The sequence below is a fragment of the Plodia interpunctella genome, chromosome 16, assembly GCF_027563975.2.
Source record: "Plodia interpunctella isolate USDA-ARS_2022_Savannah chromosome 16, ilPloInte3.2, whole genome shotgun sequence".
NCBI classification, from domain to species: domain Eukaryota; kingdom Metazoa; phylum Arthropoda; class Insecta; order Lepidoptera; family Pyralidae; genus Plodia; species Plodia interpunctella.
The window spans coordinates 2964985-2989515 of NC_071309.1; the positions used below are offsets into that span (position 1 = coordinate 2964985).

The window sequence follows — 24531 nt, forward strand, 5'->3', positions numbered from 1 at the left end:
AATTAAATTTGTAAACTGACGTGAAAGTCGAAAGATTTTTATTTTTAGGTTTTTATTTTAACAGAAAAATTATATTTCTGGATTTTTCAGGCCTTAAAAGGTCGATTCAACGGTGAGTGACCTCTCCAAATCACCTTGAACCAGACAGTTATGTAAGGTAATTACACTAAATACAATCATTATAATTTAAATTAACAGATATTCAGAACTCAGTGCCATGGGCAGCCACCGTTACTCATTGTCTGTGAAAGAACAAGATCTTATCCGATTGTTATGTAAAGTTACATGGTGATAACGCGGTAGGTAACGACCGAGCTGCTTTTAAAAGGTTTTTCTTTTTGTTCATTTAATTTTGCATCCAATTATGGAGGATATCCCTAATCGAGATCCCATCTTGTTGAAACAGCTCACATGAATAATATAGGGACCTTGAAATATAATAAAAATATAGATTTATATATTTTTATTTATTTTGGAATAGATTCATTGTTGTCAACAAAATTTGAGTATGATTATATGAAGATATGTAACTTTTATAATTTTTTAGTTAAGGCAAAAAAAATCCTACCACAAAAGATTTTTTAGGACATAGAGGTAAGCCTCTGTATTCTTTTGTTTCGTTTCCATTATCGAGTCTGCTGAAAGATATATTTCTTTAGAAATAATTCAAATTAGTATGGAAGTATGGATTAAGTGACTTTATTTCTTCAAAAGCTCCACTTTTCCACTTTTTCCTATTCAAACATCGATGTATTCAAGTAATCATTCTATTCTTGTAAATAAAAACAAACATCGAAACAGCGTGACTGTCATTGCGTAAACTTCCTTGACGTTGTTTTAAAATTTAATAAGAACGAAGGGCTTCTGCTACTTCGCCTTGATAGGGCCCGCCCTACAGGGCCCACTGTCAAGGCAAGGTCTTGCATTTATTAATAGTGTTCCGTGAATAGAACAGGTGCAAACACTGTGTAGGTGTAACATAACATTACGTTTATTGCTTTTTAAAGGTAAAGGGCAGAATTTCGACATCATATGAAATAAATTTATGTCATGTTGTTTAACGTTAATATAGACAAAATACAATTATTACTTACATAATTTTAATCATAATTAAATTAATATTATTTTGCACTTCGCATGCTCTTCTATGATATTATGAAGCATGGATACAAGCCGTCTAAAATTAGAGTTTAAGCTCTAGAGCATAAAGTAAAATTTCCGTCTATGAATTTCTTTTTTTGCTTTAGGGCGTAAAATAAAATGACATATAGGTATTACTTAAATAAAATTCTAGAGAATTCAAATTCTAGAGCAAAGAAGTAAAATCTTCGTCTTATTAGCTTATAAGTGGCCAGTAATTTAATAGTATCGTCTAATTTTTTAAAAATTCAACTAAAGTTCGAGATGCACTTGACCACATTTACTCATTCTATTGCATTTGATAACACCTTGACCCCGATTGATATGTAACCAAATAATTATGTAAATCTACTTACGCCTACATGGTATATCATGAATGAGTGGAACGGTTGGAAATAAAACTTATGTAAATAAGTAGGTAGGCACATTTTTATGTTGTAGCAAATAAAGTTTTGAAAGTAAGAGTGTCTAATTTAACGGTAATAATAGCAAAAGTAAGTAGATTAGATAAAATCTCATATCTATACAAAAATATTACAATACAACAGCCAAAGCATACATATACTGAACTCACTTTATAGTTAGGCCTTCACACAGATATTAGATCATTACAATGGGCCTTCACAGTTTTTTTATATAATAGAAATAAGTGGCTACCATAGATAAAATAAATAAGGGTATTTTTCTTTTATCTATGGTGGCTACATTGTTTCGAAATTACTGATGAGATGAGAACCTTCGTGTACATTTCATTCCTAATACATATATCAGTGTAATAATGCATCATTTTTACCCTTCGGTGGCCATCGAAACTATCTTTTGTAACCATCCAGATGTGGTCGAAGATGTTATCTGATGAAGGGCTTATACGTAGATATTCGAAACCCATCATATCATCAAAAATTTCATCGTCTGCATTTAAAGCCACAATTATAAAGTAAAATAAATGAAGTGGGTACTACACCTACACCCTACATACAACACACTTAGTTCTCTTTGTATAAGCGTCTCGGCTGCGCTGCGCCTACGCAGCCGAGCGGAACAGCCACCACAATAACGTACTACTTCTCACATGTGCCTTCCCATTGATAGACCTGGGAGTAACGGACTCTAAGACATAAGAAATGTTTAACATATTTTATTATGATTAAATAGATTCTTTGTATTAAGGTGTGCTTCATTCAATTACGCTGGCATGGCAACCAATCACAACATACAGAGTGCAGTGCTCGAATTTCTGGATGCTGATGTAGTGATATTATATATTTTAATTGAACCGGTATTTTCAGTAATATCGAATACTCATCAAGTTTACCAAGTATTGTGTTCCTTTTTACAGTACTTGGTGTCAGATTTTATTCAAAGCGCCTTAAACACATTTGACAAGACTTTTGCCACTGAAACAGTCTGCAGTTTGCATATTTCGGGGTTTCCTCGCGATCATGATTTTTGTTGTATCTTTGAAAGTATTGTCATTATCACAGCATTTTTTCCACTGTTATTTCTAATAATATAAATAAAGGCCTTTGAATAGTCATTAAAATAAAAAAATATGTCATCTACTTCTATTGTATCATTGTACAAATAGGATAATTCGGAACTAGCTACAATCAATTATGTGGCCCGGTAGCCGAAGAAAATACATAAAATGTTTTTGAAAGTAAAAATAAACGGTAAATATAAAATAAAATAAAGAAATATGTTTCCAGCTTTACCAAGAATAGGAATCCAAGTAACTACTTAAGTTGAAAGCGTACTTTAGTGAGTATACAAGCTTTTAACTTGGGCGGTTTCTTGAATATTCCTGTGTGGATTGTGTGAGAGGTTGTTACAGAAAACTTGGTTAGAAATTCAATTCGCGGTTCTTTTTGTGAAATTTCTGAGCAGGCATGAGCAGTTCTTTATAGTACCAATCTTACTACCTATATGTAGGAGTGGTACTTAAGGAGCTGGTGTATTCTAATCCCCGGAATCTTTTTGATAAACAAGGTACCTAACCTGCGTTATTTGGCTGTGTCGTCTCTAAAAAAAATATTATCATACGGTCGCGGAGGGACTGAAGAGTCGCTGGTATGAACTAAAAATATATCTTATCGGATCTTAATGTTGGAGGATATAGGTATTACTTAAATTTTTATGAGGGTAGTACCCGACCTACCTCAGGAATTAAGAATCTCTAATAGCTTTATCTAAGATTTCTTTTTTTCAACTAATGCCTTCTCAATCGTTTTTCTTTTTCCTAAATTGTCCCACCTGAGATCCCATTACTGAAGTCCACACAATTAAGCAAAATTCCTTCCAAATTCTTCCACTCATTTTCAATCTATACGAAAACTAGGTAAAATTTAGATAGGGCAACGGGTAAATAAATTAATTATATCTCGAGGTAGTGGATTGTGGTCCAGTGTCTGAAGATCACGCGTCCGACCGGTCTGCGGTCGTTGACCCCTAGCTTACGCGCCGCTAGCCACCGCTACTCCAGCTACACGAACCAACTAGGCTTCACGTGGTGCTACACTCACTATACTACCACATCCTATACACGAGCATTACCTATATTGCATTATATAGGTACAGCTACGCCCCGCTGATTCGCTTCCGTAAGAACTTCGGGATAATAAGTCCCTGCTATGTTAGGTGATACCCGTGTACAAAATTTCATCCAAATTCGTCCAGTAGATTTGGGACCTCTTGTTATGAAGTCACATTGGCAAAGGTTTATTTGAGTGAGACAATAATAATTTAAAAAAAAACAAAATGCAATGGTTTCACAATTTTCAAAGTGCAAACACGACAATTTTTCAGAAGAATAAGATATTTTTTTTAAAGTTACTGTGACAGATTTTTCATTAGAAATTATTTCCGTAAGGAACTATTTACTCCTAAAATAAAATTAACGAACCTGGGTGATATAATAAATATTCATAGTATTCTCATTTTTTTCATGATACCCCAAAAATAGTTTCAGGTTATCAGGCTCCATGTTAGCATGTATGTATGTTTGTGAGTTTCTTTGCCTCACACATTTTCTGCCGCTTCAAGAAATATAATGTTGCATTTAAGAGAAGTTCCATAAGGAAATTCCATTTATTTGAAATTAGTTCAGGATTATAGCCTTCTTCTTAGACAGTTTTTTGGAATACTGTGAATTCTTTATATTAAAAAAAAAAACTCTTTCACATCTAAGAGTCTTCCCGGTTGCCTCCTCAAAATGTAGAAAAATCTATCTTGTAAAAAAAGAAGTGTCTTTTTTTACAAGATAGACCTTGTCACTGTCAAGGTGACAGATAAAAAGTGGTTGATGGTACAAAGTTGCCAGACTTGCGAATCTTGTTTCAAACTGTATACAGAATTATATCGGCTGGTACGACGGCGGCGTATTATCGATTGCAGCCTTCGGTCTTGACGAAGGTTTGTTAAAATAACGACGTAATCCAAGATCTGGCTTATGTAAGGCATAGCTCGGTAAGTATCCAGCAAGTGCTATTAATATTATAAATGTGCAAGTTTCTCAATCACGCAGAATCTATTAGACTGATTTGAATTGGTACATGTGTAGATTATAAACATAGTACATACCGTCCCCAAATTCCCTCGATAGCGAAACCCCAGGGAACAGCTAGTATGACTTAAAATGGTAAAAGTTATACGCAGCCGTGAAATTAAGGAATTAGAGTTTCAATCTTTACCACCTGCTTTATACTTTTTCAATGAAAATATTCCATAAAAGCCTGAAATAAAATTAAAAGCAATTATTGCTGAATATTTTAACAAAATATGAGAATATGAAGAACAAAAACTAGAGTTACATAAGTACTCACGCCACCTTGGGTTTCGTACATAAAATCGCGTGCCATGTGCATGAATATGAAAGCATTTGGGACAAAAACGTAGGTTTCTTGGCGGATGTCCATATGCTGCATAATAAATAGCACAGTCACAGCACAGATACACAAGTATAGGTGAGCGAGGTGGACGAAAATTGCAGCAGGGAAACTCGCCAATGCGGATTCATATTTCTGCCTGCACCTGTTTTATCTGTGCCTGCTTTTACGGCAAGCGCCAACTGCCTATGCTTCAGTAGCGTAGCTATTGGAGAGCTAAACAGGGGCGTGTTAAGGGGACCCTTCACTTTCACTTCATACAATAAAAAATAGTTTTGTTGAGGTGAGCCCAAATCTTTTTTGCACCAAGGTCTAGTACAAGTTTTAAAAATGTGGCATCAATTATATGTAGCCGTCATACGTGTTTATCGTAATATCTATCATCATCATCATAGTCGGCAGCCCTCCGTGATCCACTGCTGGATATAGGCCTCCTTCTAACCATCTCTGTACTGCGCCATCCTTATCCAGTTGTTGCTAGCCATTTCCTTTATCATAGATCCTACGCTACGTTTTCCATTTCTGGGGTACAGTTTTACTACACTTTTCCTCGTTCCCTCTAGCCGGGTGCCCGCCCAGTTACATTTTAATATCCGATTCTGCATTATCTATATATTTCTCTATCTATCTTGCACCCAATCTATCACCTCCAAGTGTTCTGAATTGAACCTATTGTACTATCAAATGTATTGTTGAGTGCAATAACTTAAAATAAATGAATAGTTGATTATTCATTTATTTTGTGGCTTTGTTCAGATGAGCCTCAGATCTATTTTTCCCCAAGGCATAGGATTACCTAGCTACACCTCTACTCGCTCATGACTATTTGCTTTGCATGTCTTTAAAATTCGAGTGGCTTGCGATGGGACACGTAGACACCGAAATTGTATGTTTCATGCTGTTTTAGTTAAACAAGTTGCATATTCTGATGCATAATTTGTAGATCTAAAGTAACTAATAAATAAAGTTGCACTTTATGTGGTTCTTTGATCTGAAATTATCACTCAAAACTTCAACTTTATCCTTAAAATCAAAACTTAGATTAAACAAATCGTTTTATTGAGGACATAGCATATTTTTTTAAGCTGTATGCACAAAAGCACAATATAATATTCATCTAACAGTCAACCTTTGAATAATCAACGATACATATTCTAGTGATACAGGATATGATAAAAAAATAATTAGAACCCCTCCCATCTCGCGTTTATCAAAAAATTGCTCAGCTTCATTTGAATCCCCGACACGTTGGGATTTGTTCCGCGTTTCGTTGAAAATCCGCGCAATCTCTGGAGCCCCACGCCTCCGACGACGCCCTAAATTGGCGACATAACGCCAGTGATAAAGCACCGCCAGGAACCAATCTCTTTTACGGTTTAATCAGAACCAGCCTTAGCGCACATAACGTGTCTGTTACTGCTTGGTTGGTGTCGTATCAATTCAAGCGTTGACTGTGGTTCAGGAATTTCGTAATCATGCCACGGATGAAATTGTGTCTTCCCTTTTTCCCACTTTTATACCTAGTACTTATGTTAATTCCCTCAATTAGAATCTACCGCTTGTTTAAGATCGTATGTCATTTTCATTTGAAACAATTCATGCCATACTTGATAAACTTGTACTTTATAAATACTAATAAAACTTTGTCCATATTTTAGGTCTTCTTCTTTTAGTCCTACGGTATGTTAATAAAAAATAAGTATTAAATAACAACAAGAGCAAAGCTAAGAATCTCGCCAATAATAATTACTATGCATAACATTATATTTTGTTAAAGAAATAAATATAATATTTCGCTACAAATGTCCGATAATGTCATTGACCGATAGTTATAGGTATTTATGTATTTACTATGAATTTTAAAATAGCTAGTTAACAGTATGGTTTAAACCCGTTTTCGTAAGTCAATAACACTAAACTCATAAATGTATCTAAAGTTTTGTATAAACTGAATATCTGATAAACATTAAAGAAATGGGTATTTCCTTTTAATATTACATCTTAGCAATCATTATCAAGAGATATAAAAAATAACCACCTAATTTAAAATACTTACTTGGATTATTTATGCATTTTACAAAACAGAGGAGAAATATATACAAGTTTTGAACTTACATTGTGACTATTTGTTTTGATTAGTCAATAAAATATCATCACAAACCAGAATAAACCAGTCAACCTACCGTACTCGCCACCTGTACATCGAAAAGTAACATTAACTGAAGCAATGTACTGGAAATACATACATTACGACATTAATAACTGTACGTGAATGAAGGTAGTAATATCTGATGATGTTGCAATGCAACTGTTGCGCGCAACGATTCAAAAATGCCAGCTTTCTAACCTAGTTTCTTCCCATAATGATGATGGATTTGCCCTAAATAAACGAAACATTATTTAAATATTTTTCATTATTAAAATTGAACAATTATATATATCTCCAGTATTCGTATAAAACGAAAGCAACTTCCTTCCTACTGTAAATTCTTTAGACTGAAATTTAGATAAATAAACCGACACTAATAGTAATAGATAAGTTACTAGTGAATTTAGTTGAACGGTTTTTATGGTCGTACTTATTATTGATTTTAAAGTATATTCCTTTTAAATGACCTTATTTCTGTATCTAAATCATACAACAAAAAGAAAAATCATATTTAAAATCAAATAAATAATTCATTCTTTACTTTTTTCGAGGTTATCATATCATGTGTCAATGTGGAATAAACCAAAGTTCACTCTTATTTCTATAGAATTAGTACATAATTATTATAGAAAACAGTACACTCACAGACGAGTACTTTTGTTGCTTGACATGAATTGGAGTACTCATGTTATGATGAAATACTCCTTCACTAGGTCACTAGTAGTGGCTAATAGCCAATAACTATGCTACGACACGGATTTGTGTGGCTTTGTTAAAATTTTTATTGTCAGCACATGGGTCTCGGTCATAATCGTGTTTGAATCGTTTTTCAATTATTGTTCTTATTGCGTGTAAATCAAAACTGCTGTTGAAAAACCATTGCGAGACAACTTTGAATTCAAGTTAGCAGAATTGACTCCCTGATGCTTTTTGATATACAGTGCTTCACATTATACTGGTAGATTCGCTTTAGTTATAGTAATCAAGGTGGTAATAATGTAATCTTACGAAATCTACTCGTAAATCCTTACATAAAGGCTTCACCGACGCGCGCCTTGCGCACACTCAATGTTGTGGCAAACGACATAAATGTATTTGAAATTTAAATCAATAATAATTTGTTATAGGTTGTAAAGGTCTGTAAGCTATACTATCAAATTGTAAACACTACCTGTAACGATAGATGAAGATGAAGAAGCTGTCGCGGCTTTCTGTATGTGCGCGATAATCTTAAAAATTATAGGACGGATTTTGTAGGGCTTCCTAAAGTTCTGCGATTTTCACCAATAGATAGTGTGATAGGTGGAAGGTTTAGGTGCATAATTTATCCTGGTGGTTTAGCAAAGTCGAGGCGCGCCGCTAGAATAATACATATAATGGGTGAAATTTTTTCTTTTATAAATTTTCTGCTGAAATATTTTCATAGTATTTTCAATCTCATGATCAAACATAACTCTACCTACAGCGCAGAGTAATAATATTCTTTTATGCAGAGCAACAGATATTAAAACGTGACGCGAACGCAAACGAATTTAATGAATAGGTTTTTAAGAAGCGACTACCTTTGATTACGTTTCCTCCGTGACCTTTTTTCGGCAGCCATTAACCTATTTGCCTTTGCCTGAACCGCTCGCGCCCGTCTGCTCCGATTTCATTTTGCATTAAAAAAATCCAAAGTTTATCACGGATAGTCGTATAGATAATTTTAAATAACAGCCCTCTGGAGCTACCCTTTTTGAAATTCTTCTTCTTCATAGTTGTAAAATTATTTATTAGCCGAGACCTCAGGCGTGTGGTCCCGCCCTAAAATAGGACCACTCCATATATAAGTAAAATAATGTCCTTCCGTGGATGTCGTAAGAGGCGACTAAGGGACACGTAGCCCTGGCATATGATAGGCAACAAAAGCAAACCCATTGAAGGTTCCTGTAAGGCGGGCGGTCGGTTGTAAAATCATAGCCAAATCTTAATTTTTTTAGGTTTATCATTATGCAACGGGGAACACGCGTTGATGAGAGAAATTAATTGAAAATCAGTGGAGGTTGAAGCCTTGCTCTCATTGCGGATTCTAAGAGTGAAAGTTTTAAAATACAAATTATTTCTCACAGACTTAATAAATTGTACAATAGGATGAGCTTAATTGTGAGCATTGTCTACCAGTTCACCTTTGGCATATCGTGAGAATGTTAGTTTACATTACTGCATTACTTATCATCATATAGAGTTAAGTTTGAAGTTGATCGTTGTTTCTTTCTAGTTTACATTTTTAAATTAAAATTATGAAGTAGAAGTGTTTTGTTTTTAATTACTTTTAATGTTTGAAATTACTCAAGTGATTTCCAAATTTACCTTACTTTTTATCCGCATATTGTTGTTAGAGTGAGAGGAGAAAGCTTAACTTAACCCAAATCCAAAACTGATTTGGACCCCATATCGGATTTTGTCTGAAGGAAAGGTAGGTAGGAAAGAAGAGGTCCAGGGAAGAAAGAGTTAACCTAGCTAATATGAAAGAGAAGGCACGCGACGTGTCGTAGTAAAGATGAGGATAGAGAGGCGCGGCGAATACTCCACCGAAAAAAGTACCTAGGTCGAGGAGATCGGATTTTATCAAGTCAGTTTTTGAGAAATGGTGAAAATAAATATTTGCCAAGTAAACAACTGATGAAGACTTTTTTATATTAAAATAAAAATTTAACAAACGAATACTTGCTAGGTAATTCAGTTTTTGTCACATTGATAAATTTTTGCGGAAACAGACTTTTTGTGAAGTTTTTTTTTAGGTCAAACCGTTGTGAACCCACAAAAACAATTGAATAGGTACTGGTAAGTTTTCGAGTGCAAATATCATATCAACTGTAAAACTGAAAAATGGTTCTTTTGATGTATGTAATGCGATATATTAAAACAATTAAAAACATCAGTTTTTAATTATTTTAACATACTATTGTACCTACATAATCCACGCGAAAATATTATTCAAAAATAGAATTTTCCAGGAGGGTTCCGTAAAATTAGATTTTTTTATTTAAGTCTAGGTGTGCATACCTACAGATTTGATTTTTTATAAGCCCTTATAACTTACCAGGTAATACCTAGGTTTTGATTCCCCTATGAAATCACAAAATAATATGACATAAATCCTTTGATCGCGTTGACTTACATGGTTGAACTCGTAGATCTGGGTACATTGATATAAAATTGAACTTGAAACCCCTTAGAGTCCCTGAGAAATAGATCTTAGCCTGAGAAAATGGACAACGAAGGGATTATAAAAGGTTCTATTTTTATCTTTTGATGTACGGAACCCTAAAAATTAATTTCAATTAGTCAGACTTGTTTGAATATGTTACTTATTGAGTGACTAAAGACAAAGTCGAAAAGTCATGTTTTCTTGCAATAGGTACTAACTGTCGATTAGTAAGCATTTGAGACACCATTGCTGTAGACGTTCAACATGTTTACATTATTTTGGTTAACATTGCTGTGTAGTGTATTAGAAAATGATGCCGCTAGAATATTGGCGGTGTTCCCGACACCGTCGATAAGCCACCAAGTGACTTTTAGGCCATTGACTCAAGAACTAGTGAGGAGAGGACATGAAGTTGTTGTCATCACCGCAGACCCCGCCTTCCCAAATGGAAACAGACCCGACAATTTGACGGAAATTGATGTCCATGACATATCATATAAACTTTGGAATGAGAGATTAACTAACGAAACAGTCCGGTTCGGAAATAAAGATGGTTTGAGGAATCAATTGGATATTATTTTTGAAGTAATGATGAAAGTGTTTGAAGAACAAATAAAAGTCGAAGCAGTACAAAACATTATAAATAATAAAACAGGTCCCTTTGATTTAATAATAGTCGAAGCTTTTGTTTTACCAACTTTAGGGTTTTCGCATGTTTTCAAAGTGCCTCTTATACAAATGAGTTCATTTCTGCCTCTCTACATCGATATGCAAAATGTTGGCGCACCAAATCACCCTATCCTGTACCCAAACTTCGGTAGCCAGAAACTGGATAATTTGAGTTTGGGAGAAAGAATAAAAACTTTGTTAGTATATCATCTTATAAATATGAAGAAGTATGAAGATGTTATAGATGGAGTCATTAAAAAATCATTCGGGCCGAACACTCCTTCAGTTACAGAACTATACAATAATATAGACATGTTATTCCTGAACACATTCCCGATCTGGGACTCCAACCGTCCCGTGCCTCCGAATGTGCAATACATTGGTGGAATACACATAAATACCCCAAAAGAACTAACTCAGGTAAGTTTCTTTTTCTAAAAAGTGATGGTACTTAAATTTTACTTAAAACCAAAACTATACTGTTCAACAACCTTATTATTATTTTTAAATAATCATAAATATATCCGGCCATGTTGCTGCTCTATCTCCTTTTTAATTGAAGGAGATTATTGTTTTAACTTCAATGTTTGGTAACTCTATGGTATTTGGTTGCTATTTGGTAACATATGAATCATACGCTAGGGTTAATAAAACGATAAAAAAATTTCATCGTTTTACAAGTAGTTATTCTCATTCCAATTTAGTAACCAAAGAAAATTGTACAAAAAAACAAAAGCACCGACACGCAAATATTTAAATAACGTTTTTTTATTGCTTTTATGTCAAATCTTAACCTTTTCTCAAAAAACTATTTTGCAAACAATTGACAAAAAAATACCAATAAATATGCATATATTGGATTCCAGACTACTTATTAATTGTTACCGTAATTGTTCTAACTAATGATTGTTATTGGCATAACCATATGCAATTTATAAAGGTACTTACTTATCCACAATGTCTCTTACATTATTTAACCCCCGACGACAGGAGCGAGTTTATAAGTCTGTTTGTCTGCCCGTGCCACCGTAGTAGCAGCCAAACCAATTTTGATCTAGTTTTATTTTTATTGAATAATAATTTAATCGGGTATTCTTAGTCTTAGCTATGTTCGGGAAATAAGCGTTCACACGTTTGGCTACAGTCAGCTCTTTTCTAGCAGATGAGAGAGATTGCAAGCAACTTGGGAGTCGAGGGTGACTTAATATTTGAATTTAGTTTTATAACACTAAGTTATGAATGACCATTAATACTTCCATTAATATATGTAATGGAAATTATATTTGTTGATGGAAATACTTTCAGGACCTTCAAACCTATCTGGATTCTTCCAAATACGGTGTGATTTACGTAAGTTTTGGTTCAAATGTGAGCCCTTCTACGCTAGCCCCGGAAAAAATACAAATTTTCCTAAATGTTTTGTCTCGTTTACCTTACGATGTCATTTGGAAATGGGATAAGGACGAACTTCCCGGACGCTCGAAGAATATTAAAATATCAAAATGGCTGCCGCAATCAGATCTTCTGAGTAAGTAGCTTTATCCTATAACCTGTATCATTATATCAACCATTTTCATAATAATAAGCTGTTGCTATGAAATATATGATTCAGGAAAAGATTTGCTTTTCCACAAAAAATATTTAACATGGCGAGTGCGGATGCTCAGAGCTACGCAAGAATGTATGTGTTTAACTATTGTTGTCTAGTGTTCCGCAATAGTTAATCGTTTTTGTAATAGATAGTATCACAAGATAGATTTGGCACTTTCTATTTGCTTTCGCTACCAAACCAGCTTGAATTATTTATTTTTCATAGTCGTATTCCTCATGACTGAGAGTTGTGGTCATTACGTGGAATTAAACACATATAACTTAAATTATTAGCGGAACGAAAAGTTTATATATGTATTTTATTTTGTCAATTATCCTATTCTTCCTTTTTTCAGACCATCCTAAAATCAAACTGTTCGTCACCCAAGGCGGGCTCCAGTCCACCGACGAAGCGATAGCCGCCGGCGTCCCACTGCTGGGCATACCGCTGCTGGCGGACCAGTGGTACAACGTGGCCATGTACGTGCGACACAAGATCGGGATCCTAGTCAACTTGGAAGACCTCAGTGAAGAAAACTTTGAGGCTGCAATCGAAGCGCTCGCTACGGATACGTAAGTTAAATAATGCTCTTAAATATTACAATGAGGCATACAAGTGGCTTACACGTGTAAGTGCAAGTGTAGAAAAGAAATGAGTGTGTAGAAATGTGATGAAATTTGAGAAGAAATGTTTCTTCTCTCTTCAATGCAATTTCAACTAGAGAGATAGGCACAGATTATACAATACTTCCAATACGAATACTAACCTATAAATCTACTGATATGTTAGCATATTAGTTAGCCCTATCCAACACTTGTAAAACAGATATCGCTATTTGTTTGATATGTTGCATTTAGACTATCTGGTACCTTTTAAACAAGCGGTAGAACAGGCCTTCAATATTTAATTTGTCCTACCAGTTACAAGCAGAACATGATAAAATTCCGCGCGATGATCTACGACCAGCCACAGAAGCCTCTGGAGCGCGCAGTGTGGTGGACAGAACACGTCCTCCGTCATGGCGGCGGCCGTCATTTGCGGTCCCCCGCCGCCAACATGTCCTGGGCTGCCTACTACGAAGCTGATGTCATCTTCTATCTCGTTCTAGCAGCAATACCCGTATTATACTTGCTAACGTCAGCTATAACGGAGATTAGCTCGTGTTTTCGCAAGACAAAAAAGGCGCCAAGCGCTTAAAATTAAAAGTTAATTAGAATAATTTATGTCAAGTGCATATTTTTTTTTTGATGTCACTATTTGTCCTTCTACTGACTTTAATGATCTAATTGCTGTCTAACCTACTTTGCAAAAAAATAACTAAGTAGGTATAATGAATTTACAGTCAATAATGTCACAAGAAAAAAAAAAGAAATGCACAGGTAATATTTGTAAATCGTATAAGTATTATTATTTTCAGCAGCATGAGTAAGAATTCCTCGATTGTAACTTTTTGCTCCGTTTATTAGTTTCCGAAGAGAATTGAGATATTCGCAGCGGGAGTGCTAGTAATAACCCTAGTTCGTCAGTTTGCGAACTCCTCCACGTGAAGATGAGTTAATTAACCCCCAAGTTTTGCTTGGCGTTGTGGTAAACTAGGCACAATATTATATTATTGTATTATACCTTTTCCCTGTGTTGACTTGCGGCCTGTGTATAGAGACAGTAATTTGTAAGAACAAAACTTTCAAAGCTCTATAATTAAATTTTGGGTTTCATTGTAGGTGAACTGAAAAATATCAAAATACTACGTTACATAGTAATTACATATAAAAAATGTACCATAAAAAAGCACTTAAGTATCTTATTAAAATATTAATTGAAAATTTATTTGTGAAATCTACATATGCATTAGAATTAATCATTAGAACTAAGCTAAACAGTTCAATAATAGAGTTAAAAATCGCGATTGGACATCCATTTAAATAAATGTCAAATAAATAGAAACAGTAGCATCCATGCAAAACCATGTCGCTTGTATACGAGCACATCCTAACTAATATTATAAATGCGAAAGGAAGTTTGTTTGTTTGTTACCTCTTCACGCTCTATCTACACATCCAACCATCTTCTTGAAATTTGCTTACATGTAGTTTGAAGTATGGAGAAGGACATATGGTACCTACCTTGCTTCCCGCGGGCAACAACTAGTCTCAACTAATATTATAAATTCGAAAGTAAGTTTGTTTGTTACCTTTTCACGCACTATCTATTGGACCGATTGTTATGACATTTGGTACACGGATAGAAAATAACCTGGAATAACACGTAGGGTACTTTTCATCCTAAAATTCCAACGGGAGCGAATCCCCGGGGCGCAGCTAGTTAATTATAAAACAGAATAATCCAAATCCTACCAAGTACGAGTAAGCCTTTGTAAAGAAACAGATCAAGCGACGGAGTTTGTTTGTAGCAGCTTATTGAATGCAAACAGCGGCGGCGGGGGCGAGAGCGGGCAAACAACCGGCACATAGAGGTGGATTTGATAGCAGGGTGAATGTGCCGACGCCCCGGGTGGTAGATTTTAGGGGTGTTTCTTTTAAACTGAACATCCCGAAACGTTCTATTTTGTGAGTGTTCAAGACTGAGAGGCTATATTTAATGGCGAATATGTTAAATCCAATCGTGTGGTCTCAAGTAACAACGTACGGTGGTACTTTTGTGAAACGGGGGTAAAAATGGACACGGGCGAAGCCGCAGGTAAATACTAATATTAAATATGTCGATAACATTCCAACTTCAAGTAAATAATAAAAAATTTCTGTGGGAATATGAAGATTAACTAATCACTATGTCGAAAGGAGCGACGACATTTACACAGCCCACAGGTGGCAACTGAGTATAATACGCCACAACCACATAATGTAAAAGCGCGTGTTTGGACGTGCCCGGTCAAACTAAGCCACAGAATCACTTCAGACACAATTTGCGACTATATAGACTTGCAAGATTGAATTGTACACTACTGTAATGAAAGGTTTACCGCTTCGCTTCTACGAAATATGTTATTCTATGTAGTATTGTTCGATCGTAGCTCTATATAATGTATGTATCTAATGCTATCCTACTAATATTATGAGAAGGTTAGTGAGGATGTGTGTATGTATCTATGTTTGTCACGCTTTTACGCAAAATGTACTAGATCGATTGTTATGAAATTTGGTACACGGATAAAATATAACCTGGAATAACACATAGGGTATTTTTTATCCCGAAATCCCCACGGGAGCGAAGCCCCGGGGCTAGTCTTGTATATTTACAAGTAGCGTTAGATACAAACTAAAGTACTTAGTACCTACTTAGGATTATGCCAAAAGAAAAAACTACTTGGAAATTAATGGAATGGTTATAATTTTGTCGATCTGTATGTCTATTTTAAAAGTCATTGCACGCCCTCTTAGATAACTCATTATGGTTTTTAGTTTGATACCAGAAAATATTAGGTACAATTCTTTTTAACCCGAAAATGTTTGCATGTAAGCGGTTCCATAAGAACTAACCCATTTAATAGCCAGTAAATAATTTTTTCTTCGTTTATTATTGCAATGAAAGTTCTTGTCGTTGATATAATCAGTAATTAACTGATCTCACTATAATGTCTAGGTACTTAAGTAAGATAACTACTAGCTATCCTGTCACTAACCATTACTTTGCGCTATGTTCCTGTGGGAATTTAAGAAATTATTATTTTACTAATTAAGAAACCTTTTATTGTGTCCATTCCGGTCCGGTAAAACCATATAAATTATACATCTAAACCGTCTTCATCAACAGTTTATCTATTAAAAGAATCAAAATCCGTTGCGTTGTTTTAAAGATATAGGCATTGTTCCATACATACTATGTACTGATAGTGAACTCACATACCCACTAATCCCTGTCATTCATAAAAAAGTTGAAAAGTATGTTATGTCTCTTTTTGTCAATGGCTAATACAATAAAGGGCGATAGTGGGAAATTATATTTCAGCATGAACCGAGATAAAGTAAATTAAATTGTTAGTTACTTATTGGGCTGTCATGTCTTGTTTTACAGCCCAAAGCTTTTCAGAAGAAAGCTTTTCTTTTTTTAAAGAGTTCGCTTCGCTCACAGAATAAATATTTGAAAACTATAACCGTTAGCATCCGTTAGTCAACGCCTGGCTCATAACGATGGATCATGCTTGTGTGAGAAAATGAAGCATATTCGTATACACTAAATATCTTTAAAAAAAATTGTATCACTTTGTTTCAATTTTCATATTCAAACATCCTTTCCATACTATCCTATTTAGAATACGCAATAAAAGAGTAACTGAAATTTTACTTCGATTTCTTTTAAAAACTGAAATTCACGCGTTTAGATGTTATGTCTTCTTCACGGTTTATCTACCCAACCAATATAATTGAGATTTTGCATAGATGGAGTTGAGAGGACAGTGAAGGACATAAGATAGGTACCATTAATTCCCGAAAATTAACTCTTACCGCGTGGGATTAACGCGGGCGGAGCCATGGGTAGAAGAAGCTAGTAAACAAAAGCGTTGAAAGATAATAACGCAGGGAACGTCCAAAATGGATATTTGCACCAGAATTCAGAATTTAGATGCTTAATCTATGGGTCTGGTTACAAGGTCACTAATAATGAAATGATGGTGTGGTGCGGCCAAGTCAAGATTACACGGGCTGCGGTAAGAGCACCGGGCGGACCGGTTGCCAGCAGGTTTTGCACTTGCCTTGCCGATCAGCCACATCCGTCCGCGTCAACTGAGTCCAATTTATGTAACGGAGAGTATCTATTCATGTGTAAAGCCTACTGGAACATGAGTCCCACTTCCAATCTATAATAATTTTTATACCTTCGAATCCTGATTTCAAGATAAGAATATGTGAGAGAAAGTCTCAAGGTAGCACCAATCATAGGAAAATTGGAAAATAATAGGCTTCGATGGGGTCACGTTATGAGAAGGGAGTAAAATAATATTGTAAGGAAGGTTATGGATTTGAAATTGAATGGGAAAAGAAGTGAGGGCAGGCCGAAGAAGAGGTGGATTGAGTGCGTCAGGCAGGATATGTCTAAAAAGGAAGTAACAGATCGGTTAACATCAGACAGAGAGAAGTGGAGGAGACTGACACTAAGTGGTACACTTACAAATCATCATAAGGGTGGGCTGATGATGATTTGTAAGTGTTGTTACATAGGCAAAAATATAAAACAGCTCTCCGCCCGCATCCATCTACCTGTAAGTTGTTTAATTAATATTATTAACTTAACTTTATTACGAAAATTGTGTTTTTCTATCAGTCAACCGGCGGAATGATGTCGAAAAAGTAGGTAGCGAGAGATGCAAAAAGTTATATTAGGTATACTTAACTAACTTGCTAATTTTGGACACAAAGAAACATCTACACGTGTGTATGTGTACCGTACACCTAACAGATTAGCAACCGCATGATGACGAAGCCTTGTTAGACGAAGCTCTCGGCCAGATATACTCGCGAAGGTGACAATAAAACACACATATACAAGAACCACGAGTATAGAGATGGGTACACTCCCAGTTTCTTCCCAAAAAGCCGGGCGCAAACCCAACTTTAAGATAAGTTTGCGCCGGTCTGTTTGGAAAGAAACTGGCAGAGTACTGGGCGTAAACCTATAGGTGTCTCTCGAGTGTTCTAAGTGCCGCGGCTTCTGCGGTTTACTTCCAGCGCACTTTCTCCGATTCCCTGCTCATTAGTGATGCCACACACTCCTCAGCAAACACTCGCCGCCTACACTGAGGGCCTGCCTGTTTGTACATATTTCACTAGGTTTACACGGAAATTGAGTAACTTTTGCTTTAAATGTTTAGGTAATTTGTTTGTCGCTGTAGCATTGGAACTGTTTTGTACGTTTGTGGTTGGTAGTATCTACAACAAACGAAGTACTATGCAGTGGAACATATTCCGATATGTACCATAGCCGCCTTGAATATATACCTAGGTAATTAAAATAAAAACATGCGGTTTACTCACGCGTAGGTACTTCATAACAAATGACCTTGAGTAAACCTTTTATTTTCTTTACGTCGAAGAAAATAATATCGCCTAATAGAAAAAGTTCCACCCTGGCGACTTCGCAATCGGCTTGTGATACAGACATATTTATAGGAGCAAATAATGAAATAAGTATTTTTGTACGTATAAATTAATATAGCCATGCTCAGTCCTGCTATAAGGCTATAAGGGTAGTAAGTAGTTAGTAGGTAAGTATAATGTTTTATACGATATCCGCATTTATCGAGGAGCTTCTGCCTCTTTATCTGTGTACTCTTATAATATATGCGTTAACTTATTATATTATATATATTAACATTATATGTATATAAGTGAATGTTTGTTATGTATCTATGTGTTCATTTACATTCAACCACTCCTAGGAGAGATGTATGAGCAAGAACTGGACATCGGCCATGTCCATTAAGATTCATAAAAAAGTTGTTGAGTATGCTGTCCTAAGTCAATATGTACTCACAACTTCTTAATGATTTTAGTAAGCATCAGATACGTTTGAATTTCCCACGAAACACTAAATTCAGTTCCATTCCATTCATAAATTTAAACTTCCTTTATAATCCTATGCTAGTCATTCATAACGAAATACTATTGAATATAGCGGTTTCAGTTACTCCACACCACAACTCGCATCAAAGAGAATACTTAGGTATATTAATGGGTTTTGATATAAATTGGTACAAGAATCTAGATTATACTACTTTTTAGCCGGAAATTCCATTTTTTTTTCCTACATTGGTGATTTCTGCTCAGAAACAACTGTAATACTAGGGGCATCACAGGAGCGTTGCTGCGGCCTTCCAAGAAATCGAACTCGTTCTTGATATTTTGATTAGGTACACTAGAGCTATAAGCCGAGGCTGCAACGTGCAGGCTTTATTAAATTACTGCCTGCTCACCAACCCTAAAGGGTTGGTGAGCAGGCTCCGGAACCCGTGGAATAAATTCCACGGGTTCCGGAGAGAACAAATGTGTTATCTAACAGTCCGCCACCGCCACCTACACACAAATTGTATGCGAGTCGTGTCCAGAGCTCGAGAGCTCTTCCATACAGGCTAGTTTTGCACCACAAGAAAAGATATATAGGTATGGTAAATACAGACTGATATGTGTTATACTAGAGGCCAGTCCCGACTTCGCTCGGATTTTTATCCGAGCGAAGTGAAAAAAAAAGCCTAAATAAAACTATGTTACTCCTGAAGGTTTCGGCTGTCTCTGAGCAAAATTTCATCAAAATCGGTCCAGTAGTTTTCGAGTTTATTCATTATAAACAAAAATACAAATCTTTTTTTCTTTATATATGGATAGGATGGATATAAGTAAATATATAATATATCTATATATAACCTTACTTTGGGGCTCGCTCAATCTTGGTGATGTGTCGTAATATATTTATTTATTTATCTAAAACTTACGTAAACCGATCAATTTCCCCGTTTTTATGCTACCAGCTCGGCAAACAGGCACGTGACCCACCACATGGGAAGTGGTCACCGCAGACCAAGGACGTCTGCAACACTAGGGGTGTCACACGCGCTTTGCCGACTTTGTAGCCTTTTGACATTTAGACCCTTTAGGTAGATCTTTTCCCTCTGGTCCGGTCGGAGCACAACAATGCAAGCACTTCTGTTTGGCGGCAGAAATAGATGTGAAAGAATGAGGTACCCAAGCAGACGGCCTTTGTACAAAAGTCCTGTAACTGGTTATTCCTTATCGCCTAACTGAATAGTGTAACTAATTTTAGTCCAACAGGAATCAGTCGATCGCGATAGCCAACTTCTTCAATCAAGCTATGACGAACAAAGCATTCGTAGTTTAGCTGAAAGCGCGAACGGCTAGCACGAATTGTAGCACATCAAAATTTATCTTTTTCTGAATATAGTAATAACACGAAGGTTTGCGTGAGACTATATTGTTAACTTAACATAGTTTTTTACTAAAGCACTCTACCGTTTGTATTTCTTTGGTACTTTGTACTATTCAAGAAGTATATAAAATGAAGCTGTCCAGATATTTCCAGTGAACAATTCAATCAGAATGTTGCAATCTAACTTTACTTGGATAGATTAGTTGTTCAAGGTAGATAAGTGCAAACTCATACCTACAGTTCTTCGTTGGATTGCTCCTGTGGGATAAAGGAATTCTAGATAATAGCATATCTATAACACTAAATCGATTATGGAGTTGATTCACGTCATAAAATAGGACCACTCCCTAACCTCCCATGGATATCGTACGAGTTGATTAAGGGATATAAAGACTTGACAGCTAATAGGCAACGATAGCATATCCAAAAATTGTTGGCGTAAGACAGGTGACCGGTCATAAAATCAGAGACGAATCTTTAAAAATCTACAGGTTAGTATAATTTACGACACCAAGCTTCGGCTGTCGTAGCCAAGAATGAAACTGGGAACACGTGAGAAAATGGCTGGATTTGTCTACCAATGTAGTTATATGCAATGTCAAGAACACATATAAGAAAGATAATATATATACAATGAGACTGGTCATGAAAGGGTTGGGTGAATATTCGTAAATTCCTTCAAATAGGTTGGGCCGACTATTATAACAAATTTTGTAAATGCTACAAAATACTGGAATAAAATACCTGCCGTAGAGACATTTATAAAGATCCATAAAAATGTCAACCCAAGAAACAGAATAGTGAATGCAAGGGATGCAGTTTTTGACTTCCTAACTGGAATCAGGACGGCATAAAGCATTTTATTGTTTTTTTTTTCGCTGCGAGTGCCGCCGTGAGAATTGAGAGCAGGACTGAATAGATCTCTCGAATAATTTGCTGGTCGAAAAGAAAGTGATTCATCTTACTTAATCCGCGTACGTACCTGCGACGCTTCGACATTACAGAGTTTCGCAATTTTAGAACGTAACGTAAAGGCACTTAAATAATTCAATGCTAATGTAAGATGTATACTTAGTAGTACTCGTGTCGTAGGAACTATGTTTCATTTTATGTTTGTAAATTAAAGATGGTTTGTTTTTCGATATTTTCCCGCCACGAAGATAATATATTATTTAGGAGGGCGTTGGCTTTCTTCAAGATTATACAGGATTACCTATATCTTATAGGAGTTTTCGTTTTTACCTATTTATCTGTAACTGTGTCTAACTATTATGAGTTTAATATAATAAGTAAATTTTGTAAATATAAGATTTTACCCCAACAGATATTACCAATTAGGTAGTTCTAGGTAATACTGCTGATAATAACATCTGCATCCTTACTTTTGCAAGTACTGCCATGTCTCCCTCATCTGAGTGTTTTCCTGGTTTCTTCCTAAGCCTTTAGTCATCGAAGCCCATAGTCACAAGTGCTGAAATTACGTCTATATTTATAAGTATATTGTAAAAATTGAGCGTAAAAAAGTCTGTTTTACGCTCTAGTATTCTGTCCTAAGGTGGTCTCGTGAATATTAAGAAATAAATAGGACATTTCATTATTGTATTAGCCATCTGTATTTCTCGTCTATTTACTTATTAAAACTTGTATGAGAATGGTTACATGCTCTATAATATATAGATATATTTAATCTATTTTTGCACTATAAATGAGCCCGTTTATGTTTTTACTTCGAAGTCCTGCTTACCTCGCTGCATTTGCTGTAATCGGTCGATTCCACACCGAAATTGTCCCGGGCTCCGCAGTAGTTAAAATTGCCGCATTCCTCTGTGGTCGGGCGTGCGACCGGCACAGCTTCCCTATCTGGACCGGTTGTTTACCAGATCATTAGGCTCCGAGAGAACTCGAGACGGTTATTATCACTGAAACTGCTATTGAAACACTGTGTTGATTCGTGTGGTCTGAAACATGGTGTGTTTGAAAGGGTTCGTTTGCGGACACTGCGGCAGGTAATAAAAGCGGCAGCACACAGGTACTGCGGGCACGGAGACGCGCACCGAACTGCTCTGGCCGCCCGAGGGCGCCGCTGGCGTCCCCGCGCGCATGCGCCTCGCCTGCCCACTCGGGCCTAAAACCTCATTTATACACGAGGACTCCGAATGCCTCACAAAGAGCCTCAAATGTTACGGTTATTGTGAAAATTATTACAAAAGCAATGACAATAATAGATAGGCGAAGACGGGAGGTTTTCTTATCATAAACTTGCCCAACTGTGCGATGGAGCTGGAGTCCGGGCTTTGACCTACTTGTAGTTGCACACGAATATTTTAGTAGGTCTGGGAGTGGCGGCCAACATCTCAGCAATTCATTGCGCTGTTGACATTACATACAATAATAATAGGAAACAGACCAACATGTGGGGCACAGTCACAGCACAGCGTAGAAAATATCGGAAAATCGTAACGTACGTAATAGTACTTCTGAGTTTATGTAAATTACTATACAATAGGTATTTAGGTACCTATATATATCTATCTTGATCTCAGGATCAAGTAAACCCTTACTTAATTAATGCAATGTATTTACCTTCTCAAAGTGTTCTTAAGTTAGTAGGTAGGTACAAGTTAACATATAGGTATATTATGCATGATAGGCATGATATACAGTTAATAATTGACAGATCATATTTCAATGCAACAGAGCACCTTATCAATTATGTTCGTGGTTATGTTATACATGGTCTGCTTGACAGTAATTGTGTGTACATTTCTTCAAACTATATACCTACCTATATATATACCTACTCTCGATCGAGTGCAAACTCCGAGAATATATAGTCATCATCTTCTTCGGTATCTCTCTCACGGTTACATGGTTCCGTCCGTTACATTTGGGGCTGTGACACCCCGAACACCTTTAGCGATATGCGTTTAATAATTACACCGTTCCATAATGTTATTAGTACTTTACGTTAGAATGTACAATCAGCACCACTTAAGCTATCCAAAATCGTTGCGAATTCGCCTCTATTTCTATCGCATAGAGTTCTATGCAAGGTAACTTGAAATGCAGTTAAAAGTTCATTATATCTCGATGTTAACTTAGTTTTAAACATACTTACCTAACTTTAACTTATCAATCAAATCGAAATAAGTAACTATTGTATTGTAATATTAGGTTGGTTTCGATAGGTTAGGTTCGAAAGGAATCAATTCCAATACGATGTATTTACGTATGGAATTAATGACTTTCACCGTGGCAATCAATACCCTACTTTTCATTTCGAATGGGAAGTTAAAAACAAGTAAATTTTTGTAAAATAGGTAAGTTTCGAGTATCGATTTCGGTGCAGCTTATGAATCAACAAAAAATAAAAAAGTTGTGCCGCTTCCAACAAATTGCTTTTAACTATAGTTAAAATTAAATACCGGCCAAGTGCGTGTCGGGCCACACACAGTGTAGCGTTTACTACAACAACCGATCATTATTACTATTTATTAATGTATAAGTTTAATTTAAACTTTGATATACCTACTATGGATTATAAGAAATAAGTCTAAATACTTACCTAATTCCATAAAGTTGTTCTAAGTTTTATAGTAGGTAAGTAGTATTACTCGTAAACTTATCAAGCCAACTTACATGTGATAGTTTTCCTTCTAATTTAAATTTGAATTCCTAACAACAACCGCTTCGTCGGTAGAGGTGGAGGACACTTGACTCTAACGAAAATTGGCACTTTAAAGCTTAATAATAATTTAATTTAAAAAATCCAAAAACGAACGATCTTCCCACATCTCTGTTATTTAGAAAGACCTATACAACAACTATAGGAAAGATGAAAAAAAAAAAACATTCTCACTTCACTTGTAGGGGAGGTACCCTAAAAATTTTATATTTTCCTTTATAAGTATTGGAAGAATTTGCATCTCAACTCGACATTCGGATCAACATACACTACTTTCCCATGATATCTCAGGATCCACCACGCAGCCTGTGCCGGTTTTTTAAATAG

At 35.8% G+C, this 24531-nt stretch overlaps 2 protein-coding genes across 2 annotated transcripts in view; one reads left to right on the forward strand and one right to left on the reverse strand.

The window, feature by feature from the left end:
* LOC128676233 (protein turtle-like) overlaps positions 1 to 22566 on the reverse strand; it is a 54995-nt gene extending 32429 nt beyond the window's left edge. Inside the window, exon 1 of the mRNA XM_053756236.2 lies at positions 22264 to 22566. The gene's annotated coding sequence lies outside the window, so the exon portion shown is untranslated. The remainder of the gene's footprint in view (positions 1 to 22263) is intronic.
* Positions 10529 to 13995, forward strand: LOC128676238 (UDP-glycosyltransferase UGT5-like). The gene is made up of 4 exons (XM_053756248.1): positions 10529 to 11452; positions 12338 to 12560; positions 12979 to 13195; positions 13544 to 13995. Exons 1-4 carry the CDS (start codon positions 10628 to 10630, stop codon positions 13818 to 13820), a joined length of 1542 nt encoding a protein of 513 aa, XP_053612223.1. The 5' UTR covers positions 10529 to 10627; the 3' UTR covers positions 13821 to 13995.
* Positions 22567 to 24531: the final 1965 nt, after the last annotated feature.

Bases quoted from the DNA above. Each gene is read 5' to 3' on its own strand.
- LOC128676238 (XM_053756248.1), top strand. From the start codon at position 10,628: ATGTTTACATTATTTTGGTTAACATTGCTGTGTAGTGTATTAGAAAAT. The intron at 11,453-12,337 runs GTAAGTTTCTTT...AAATACTTTCAG, and splicing joins CCCCAAAAGAACTAACTCAG to GACCTTCAAACCTATCTGGA. The intron at 13,196-13,543 runs GTAAGTTAAATA...TTGTCCTACCAG, and splicing joins GAAGCGCTCGCTACGGATAC to TTACAAGCAGAACATGATAA.